This window comes from Silurus meridionalis, chromosome 12 (assembly GCF_014805685.1).
Source record: "Silurus meridionalis isolate SWU-2019-XX chromosome 12, ASM1480568v1, whole genome shotgun sequence".
In the NCBI taxonomy this organism is placed as follows: Eukaryota; Metazoa; Chordata; class Actinopteri; order Siluriformes; family Siluridae; genus Silurus; species Silurus meridionalis.
Window position 1 is genome coordinate 3,955,278 of NC_060895.1, and position 9,660 is coordinate 3,964,937.

At 43.0% G+C, this 9,660-nt stretch overlaps 1 protein-coding gene across 1 annotated transcript; it reads left to right on the forward strand.

Moving 5' to 3' along the window:
- The first annotated feature begins 1,533 nt into the window (after positions 1-1,533).
- si:dkey-260j18.2 (uncharacterized protein LOC325231 homolog) lies at positions 1,534-9,363 on the forward strand. The gene is made up of 7 exons (XM_046862228.1): positions 1,534-1,658; positions 1,763-2,013; positions 2,168-2,321; positions 3,150-3,228; positions 4,466-4,693; positions 4,986-6,516; positions 8,837-9,363. The coding sequence occupies exons 3-7, from the start codon at positions 2,168-2,170 to the stop codon at positions 8,870-8,872; spliced, it is 2,028 nt and encodes a 675-aa protein (XP_046718184.1). The 5' UTR covers positions 1,534-1,658; positions 1,763-2,013; the 3' UTR covers positions 8,873-9,363.
- Positions 9,364-9,660: the final 297 nt, after the last annotated feature.

Genomic DNA, 9,660 nt, shown 5'->3' on the forward strand with positions numbered 1-9,660 from the left:
TTGCGGTTCCGAGTTTATTTCTCACAATTTTGACTTTATTACTCATGATAAGATAAGATGTATCTTCATTCGTCCCACAGTGTTAGTGTAACTTCTGTGTTACAGCAGCAAAAAAAAAAAAGAAATGTGCAAATATATATATCAATAAGTAGAAACATAAAACAGTATATACAACACAAAAGACAAATAGGTAGTAACGCTATCAAAAATGTTTTAAATTATTTTTATTACATAACACAGTTAAACAGTAATACAGTGTATATTTTGGTGACTGGTTCACTGGGAGCAAAAGACCTTCTGTAACGCTCCTTCAGACACTTAGGATGTAACAGTCTGTCACTGAAGAAGCTGCTCAAAGATGAAACTCTTCCATACAGGGGGTGAGAGTCGTTCTCCAGTAATGATGATAGTTTAGCTACAATCCTCCTTACTCCTTCTGTCCAGGGGAATCCCCAGGACTGAGCTGGACTTCCTGATCAACTTCACCATCCTCTTCATGTCTGCAGTAGAGATGCTGCTGCACCACCATAGAAGATGGATGAGGCCACCACAGAGTCAAAGAATGTCTTCAGTATCTCTCCCTGCACTCCAAAAGACCATAGTCTCCTCAGCAGAAAGAGTCTGCTCTGTCCTTTCTTATAAATTCCTCAGTATTATCTGTCTTTTTGGAAACGATTAAAAAACGATAGTCCTGCGGAATCGCAAGAAATCTAAGTAAATTGGCGATTTGCTGTTTGTGTAAACCAGAGAAATGTGTTTAATCGGATCGTATCGAATCGGTAGTTCCTTCCCGTGTCTTTAACGTCTCGTATCATCGGCTAAGTATCGAGATGCGAATCGTATCGGCCTCAGTTATGGAGATACGCATCCCTTAACGTTCATGCAAACTGCGGTCCTGAACCATTGTAACTTGATAATAATTACAGTCCAAATCCATCGTTGAGATGCTCACTAAAAAGTGAGATGCTCACTTTTTCAGTACAGGGCTTTTGGTTCGGTGCACACGTGTACCAAATGCGACCGTTTTTACGTTCAGAACATTGTTCAAATTTAAGTTTCCTCAGGACGTATTTGAGTGGCGGACCGCAGGTTTGTTTAGTCTCCACAGTGCCACTGTTTTGTTTTGTTTGGTTTTAAATGAAAGTTGAAAATACAAATGCAAAAGGTATAAAAAATAAAAAAAAAAAAAAAAGAAACCAGTCACTTCCTGCCATCGCCAACAGCTCTATGGATTTTTTTGCATTTTTATGTCCAGCTTGAAGAATTTATTTAATTAACATAATGGTTAAAATTTTACATTTAACTATAAATAAATAAAGAATATATGTATATTTTTAAAAAAACGTACACACGTTTCCACTGCGAAACCGGAAGTGATCCTAATATTTTTCCGGATCGCGATTATTTATGATTTTGAACTCACCTGTATTGGAAAGTCCCGCCTCTCTGTTCAGTGATTGGTTAGTTCTGTGACTCGCGTTTGCCGGCTGTTCAAATGGACGCTGCTGATTGGGTGAGTCTCTTGTCATGTGGCGCAAGAGCGTAAGGAAGCAGGAAGAGTAAACGTAAAACGGGTAGGAAAATAATCCCGGCATGGCGGACCAGGGAAAGCGTTAAAACAGAGAAACTAGCAGGGGGAATAATGTGGCCGAAAGCGAGTAATTATCATTACACGTGATAATATTGTGTGTGCGCGAGTCTGAGTCAGTGTGTATCCTGTAACTCATTTACAGGAGTTGGTGGTTTGGATTGTTTTTCTTAGTGGATTTCCTGAAGCCAACAGTGGACAGACACTGAGATGTGTCAGGATCCACGGGAACGCCTGTGGATGTCCATAGTGGCGTGAGGAGCGGTTTGATCCGGGGCTCAGGGACGCAGGATGGCGTCTGGGAGGGGAGCCGACCAACGCGTGTGACTCTCCTTAATCTCCACTGGAGTTTATCACTGGAGACTCGGAGACGATTCACTCATACACACACTCACACACACACACACACACGCTTACAGGGCAAGGTAAGAATGTGTTGTATGTTAGAAAAGGTCGTTCTGACGGCACAATGTCAAAATGACCACACGTACGCCCTCTAATCCAATCAGAATAAAGACGCCCTATTCGGTGGGGACTAGTTTCTCACGGCCATGTTTTTGTTTTTGGTTTGTCTCCCAGATGAATACGGTTAAATGTGGGACAGTGACGTGGAGGCCGCAGCCGTGGCAGGACGCTGACAGCGGCGGTGGCGAGCCCCTCTCGGACAGCGACTCTGAGGAGGAGGACTTTCCAGACGACACAACCACTCCGCTGGGCGAGTACATTACTCAGGGTGAGAATGCCAACCTAGACAGAAGATTGTGGACCACAGCCAAAGGTCCTACCGTTGTTGGATGAGGAGGTTTGCAGCAATCATTGTTCTGGTCCCATCCAACAGGTGGTTATTTGGGTTGAGGACGTCAGGGTTTTTGCAAGACACCAGGTTCTTCGAGTCCAACCTCGCCCACACGGCGGTCTTCACGGAGCTCGATTGGGCATTACATTTATATTTTTGCCATTTTTCAGATGCCCTTATCTACAGAAATGTACATTTATCTTATCCTGGCAACTATGGGGTTAAGGGCCTTGGTGGCAGCTTGGTGTGGCTTGGATGTGAACTCAACCTTCAGATCCACTGTCCAATGCCTTAAACACTAAGCTACTGGGATATCTGTTGAATACTTGCATGGGATTTCTCGATGCTGATTGGCCAGAAGGTGTTAAGTTATTGAGAGCAAGTGTGCCCATGTTAGTACTTTATTGTTACCATAGTAACCGCTTATTTTTGCAGACTTGACATTTACGTAGGGAGTCTCCAGTGGCAGTTCTTCGTAACGTCTTCAGGCCAGAGGTCTTTCCATTTTTATTAGTGATAACAGGAGGATGGATACCTTCTCTCCTGTTCTCCGTCTTACAAAAGTTTTTTGTTAGAGCAAACATTTCAAATTTGGACTCCTATGTCCACAGAACGTTCTTCTAGTCATTCAATGAAATGAAATGAACATGAATGTGTCTCAGAAAACTTCAAATACCTGCTGTTTCCATACTTTTAACATCCGATTTGAGATTTGCTTACTTCTGAATGAACTCTCTCACATTCTCTGTTTTTTTTCTCTCGAAGGTTTAAAGCAACTTCTTGATGCTCAGCAGTTGTGTGATGTCACTCTTTTAGTAGAAGGAAAGAAGTTCATGTGCCACAGGTACGCCTACTAAAACCTGTACATAACCACTGTTCATATTCAGATTCTGATCATAAACACTAACGATTATTTCATGATATTGATCTGTTGACTATTTTCTCTTCATTAAGGAGTAAATGTAATAAAAAAATTTAATTTCTTGCAAGATGTAATTAACTAATGCAGATAAAGACCAACCCTAATTAACTCTGCGTACTTGCATTAATACCAGTGGTTCCCAACCCCCGGGCCGCGAACCCAGCATGACACGAGTATAATACACTATTTGGACAAAACTTCATGGACACCTAACCATAAGATTTGTATGTGCTTTTTGGACATCCGATTCCACACGTAGTACCTGTTTGTGGTTATAAGAAACTCCTCTCTTCTGGGAAGATGTTCCACTAGATTTTACCGTCATTAGGGTGTTCGTAAAATGTAATGTAGGTGAGGCGAGGAGGTCTGGGTTGCAGTCAGTGTTCCAATACATCCCAAAGATGCTGAACAGGGTTGAGGTCAGAGGGCAAGGGGAGATTTTCCATTTGCATTGTCATGCTGGAACAGGTTTGGGTCCTCTAGTTCAGATGAAGGGGAAAATGTAATGCTAGGCTAGCGCATCCAAAGTCTTTAACGGTTGTGTGCCTCTGACTTCGTGGTAACAATTTGGGGAGGAACCACGTATGACTGGAACAGTCAGATATCGCAAACATGACACACAAACCAAGATAACTCAAGTACTCAATGCAAGATGATGGAATCGACTCCAAAGCGTTCAGTTTTTCACTGAATCGACTCTACTTGGCATCGACTTTAATTTGACCTGAATGCATGAAGTTGAACTGATGACTTTATCTGGGATTTTTAATTAGCTTTGTTTCTCGCTGTCCAACATTGGCATCAATTTGCCACCCAAAGTTTCACCAGATGTTTTCTGGTAGAAGGAACTATTTACGAATACAACCATATATGTGTAGTAAATCTAGAAAAACTCAGCTCATGATACAATAGTTTATGAACATTGCTCAATCTAGAACCCTGCACATTCACATTCCTTCTCGCATTTTAAACATTACAGACATGAAAGCATGAGGTAGGTCCTGAGGACAATAAAAACCACGGCATGTTTCATTAAGTCCAACTGCCCAGTAATGCAATTTTCTGATCAGTAGGAACTATTTTACGGCTAATTGATTTTTAGAATGTATGATTTATCACAAAATCCTGTAGTCTAGCGTTTCCAATGTGTTCTTCGCAGAGTTCTCTTGGCTGCTGTCAGTCCATATTTCCGTGCCATGTTTACCAGCCCCTTGGTAGAATCTCGTCTGACCGAGATCCGTCTGGAGGAGGTGACTCCTTCAGTCATGGAGACGGTTATCCAGTTCGTCTACACAGGAGAAGCAGGGCTCAGTCTTGACACAGCAGAGGACTTGTTTGTGGCGGCCAATCGTCTTCAAGTCATGCCCTTGCAGAATCTTTGTTCCAGGTGACACATAAAAGTATTTCATCTGTTCTTCCTTTTAAAGATGTGACCATGAATGTAATCACTGTCCATTTCCGCAAGTCTGAATCAGAGCAGAAGCTTCGGGGTTGTTTGTCCCAAAAACAAATTAGATTGAAGCCGATAAACTGTAAACAGATGCACTAGAGTAAGTAAGTTAGAAAGTACACCTATGTATTGGTTTAACTGATAAAATATTGTTGCTTGTTTGTGTACTGTAACAATATTCCATATGCAGAAATAGTAAACAAAAAAAACACATTTCTTGTTTCTTCAGGTTCCTCTTTGAACACCTTTCTGTGGAAAATTGTTTGGGTATGTACTCTCTGGCACGCTCACACCATGACCAGCTTTTGCTCAGAGCCTCTTTGCGGCTGGTGGCTCAGCACTTCCCTCGCGTGGCACGCCAGCGGGACTTTCTCTTGCTGGACCCGGGTACCCTGGGAAGCCTCCTGGAGTCGGACCGGCTTGGCGTGGAATCCGAGAAGGAGGTGTACAATGCGGCACGGCGCTGGGCTGAGCACCGGCCCGCTGAACGTTACGTCCACATGCCTGCACTGCTTCGTCACTTGCGCCCGGGTCTCCTGGCTCCTGAGGAGAGCAGGCGGCTGAGCAAAGAGCTTGGCCCGAGGGCGGGCACTGAGGGTATGGGAGGTCCTCTAAGGCCCCGGGAAGGCATGCTGGAGAAAAAGATTGTTTGTGTGGACCTTAAGCCCAGAGAGGACGAGGCTTTACGAGAGTGTGACTACACGGTGGATTGTTTTGACCCACGCACAGGCAAGTGGGAGAAACTTTCAGCCCTGGGCTCTTTGCTGTGCCCTGGGTGCACAGCCGTTGGTGGCCGGCTCTTTGTAGCCGGTGGCATTTTACGAACAGGCCAGGTTTCTTCGTCAATGCACGAGTACGACGTAGTGCTGGACCGCTGGATATCTCGGCCATCCATGGAGCAGCCACGTGCCATGTTCGGCTTCCTGGGCTCAGGGAATTTTCTTTATGCCCTGGGTGGCTGCAATCGATCAGCTCTTCTTGATACATGTGAAACTTTCGACCTTACCACGCTAACGTGGGCACCGGGTCCACGTTTGCCATTGCCGCTTCGCTCTTTTGCCTGTGCCACACTAAGAAGCCGACTGTACTTGCTCGGAGGCGCCACGCTAGAGCAGAACCGGGCCATGGTTCACGCCGGTGTGCTCATCTATCACACAGGTACAAGGACCTGGAATCGCATCGGCCTCGATTCCGGTGCCACCTGCCTTGCTGGAGGAGTAGCGGTACGTGGAGGAGTGTGCGCCGTGGGCGGGTACATGCGTGACGCAGCGAAATTTCTGGACGGCAATTACACCCATTTGGAACCACTTGATGCCACAGGGCGAGTTTTGTTTTTCCGAGAAGGGAGGGCGGCGGGGACTGACCGGGACGCCGTGGTCGGAGTCGAGAGAATGGGAGGTGGAGGTAGTGACCGCGCTCCCAGTCCGGTTGTTTTTCCAGGTCTGCCACGGCGCATAGCCGCTGCAGGCGTTGCTAGGTGGAAGCGTAGGATTTATGTGTTAGGTGGTGAGAATGGCTCAAGGTTTTATGACAGTGTGTACTGTTGGAAACCCGGCTGGCGGAGCTGGGTCCAGAGACGCGAGAAACTACCAGGAGATACGGGTGGAGTGAGCCAGTTTGGGTGCACCACTTTAAAGTTCCCCAAAAAACACATCCTAGCACGTATTAGAACAGCCCTGGAGAAACAAGGCAAAGAAAAGAGACGGAAACGAAAGACAGACACCGTGGAAAGAGACCGACAAACCAGAAGGGCAAATAAGGTGTGATTTTAATTATGATGATGTTTGGGAGTCGTCCCTTTCATTCAGCCGTATCAAATTTAATCATTGCACCATTTATGTTTTGTCTTCCCGAGAAGCAGACATCACATTGGCAGCTAATGCTTCTTTTTTTCCTGATGGCTCCTTTAATAAGACATGTTTGAATGCAAATGTAAAAATCGAATGCTGCGAAATGTCCCATAAAGCATGTCTCCTGAATGTATATAATAGCAAAATATAATAATAATTCAGCTGAAATCAAGAAATACTCCAGATCTACACACAAACCAAAACTATAAGCAATAAATTACATACGCTAACACCCTATTCAGAATGTATTAGCTTTTCAGAATGTCCCAGAACAGATTGCTATATTTCACAAGGCCGATTTCTTAGCTTGGAGGATTCTGTTAAACATGGTGATTCACCATTGGCCCATTGGCTTCCATTGGCTTTTAGTGTAGATAGTTTGTGCTGAAGTAATACAGCATTGAGACACAAAACTAGCAAGAGCCTTTTCACACTTAACCACCTCGGAATTGATTAAAACCTTCATGTTTGGTGAGGAGCGTAAAACGCTGCCATCAGGATTGAAATCGCATCATGAAAGACGTCTACGTAAAGGAGGACATAAAGCTGACTCACCCTTGTAAAACTGTTGTCTCAATAGGGATCAAATGTCTTAATCAGAACAGTTCCTTTTAATAATTGAAGCCTAAGCACATCATGTTGTCTGTCTACATTGCATCCATTATTTCTTTTATTTGACTCACGAGTATAAAACCAAATTGATTCTGATGCCTTCGTTCGTTGTTTTTTTTTTTTTCTTTTAGAAAAGGCTTCTTCTTACCACACACAAGAATGAGAAAATGACCTATGGAGTTTGTTTAATCACTGAGTGGAATCATTGAAATCTCATAATACTAAATAGGATTGTAGACTGGAGGTCTTTTCTTAGCAGGAAAGCCACTTTGGAGCCATTTGGGCAAATGATAAATAATATGATAGAAACTAGAGCAACATACGAGGTGATATCAAAACGTTTTGAGACTCATGACTCCAGCCACGGTTTCACCAGGAAAGCAAGCGGAGGTGGGAAATAATGAAGTGCAAATACTTCGTAACTTTACTTAAGTAGATTTTTCTGGTATCACTTTATCATCACATTACTTTCATTCATTTTTTTTACACAGATATCTGAAATTTATCCTTCTTACATTTTGAAACAGGCTCGTTTCTTAAGTTTTAATTTGTTTGGTGACATGATCGATTTCATTGGGTGGCTAGTTAAATGAAGCTAACAACAAGCAAGACAGAAGGGAACAAGAAGTATGGGGTTAACGTGGAGATATTCCTGATTATCATCTTTTCTCTGCTTGTGTTCTATATGGTGGTTGTTCAGCCTGGATACATTCATTAGGTAACAACATTTAAAATTCTTTTATATCAATATATTAATGATCTGTACTTCTGCTTGAGTGAAGGATACGTTTGACATCTCTGGCGGCAAGTTAGAACAAAGTGCAAACGTGAAATTCTGCGTAACCACCAAAAATGCCCAAACCATTAGGCAACTGGTGCATGATGATCGTCGGCGAACAATCCGCATGATCTCCCCACCCTACACGCCTGCGGACTTCACGCTCTTCTTGTAGGTGAAGGTCCAGCTCACAAGTCACCATTTGGACATCGGAGATCCAGTGCAAATCGCAGAAGACACTTGACGCACTTTGAAAAGAAGACTTCCAGAAGTGGCAGGAACGTTGGAGCGCTGTATTGCTGTGCAAAGGGAATATTTTGAAGATGGTAGCGTTTTTAAATGTAGATCAATGAAGTACTTTCTTGTAAAAGTCTCGAAACTTTTTGATACCATCTCGTATATTAACTTTTCAGGTGGAAGCCAGAATGTTGGATGAGGCCACTGATTGATTACATGCTGATGGTCAATCAGTTATCTTATATCACTAGTATTAAAAGAAAACGGCAATTTTTATCCAAAAAAATCTTTTTAAAACCATTTTTATCCTTCACTTTTCATACACTAATGAATGCAATGTACACAGACCTCCTCTTTTGATGAATTGTAATGGAACTTTGTAAGGCCGTCAGCCATCTAAAAAAAGCAAATGAACAAAAACGATAGACGCATGTTCACGTTATCGTGTAAAGGAGGGAACGTTTCATTGTCGTGACTGGCAACCTGCAGCACAGTATTTTAAACTGCCGCTAAGGGTTTTATCTGAGCCTTTATAATTGTATAATATTCTGTTTACAACACTGCTGTGACTTTTTTTCTTTTGTGTTGGGTCTTTTAATTTAGTATCAGGAGCACGACCAAGGACCATTTCGTCTCTAAATCTACCACCTTTACTAATATACGTCAGTTCATCACGTTGTCATCAGTTCCAGTCTATACAGTGTACAGCACTACAGGATTCTCAATATTTACAGAAAGCATCACACGGCCCTGAGGAAAGCGTAATCCCCGCTCTGTACCTTGCAGTAAATCTTCTCCTTATTGTTCATTCATTGATGAATTGTCGCATACAAAATTCCCTTCCAAAAGTATTGGAAACGGAAAACTGGACATTCTTTTGCTTATGGTGTATTTTTAGATCTAGTGATGTTAAGCGAATTAAAACTAAACATTAATTGAACAACAATGAGAAACACTATATTGCCAAAAGTATTGGGTCACCTAGTCATGGGTACGGTATGTGATTATTAAGTGTTGCATTCCACATTTAGTCCCAATTAGCTCATAATTCCCTCCACTCTTCTGGGAAGATGTTTAAGAAAGGCAGGTACTGATGTAGATGAGGAGACCTGGGGTGCAGTCAGCGTTCACATTCATCCCAGAGGTGTTCAGTAGGAATTAGAACAGAGCTCTATAGCAGGACACTCAAGATCCTCTCCAAAGCATGTACACCAGATCTTCAAGGAGCTCACTTTGTGCATCACCATGCTGGAACAGATTTGGGTTTCCAAGTTCAATTAAATGCAGAATCTCATTACAGTGCATCTAAAAGACGTCCTGCACAATTAAGCGCTTCCAGGTTTGTGGTAACTGTTTGGAAAAGATCCACAGGAAAGGTCAGATGACCCAATACTTTTGGCAATATAGTATAGAAGGTTTAAGTAGCT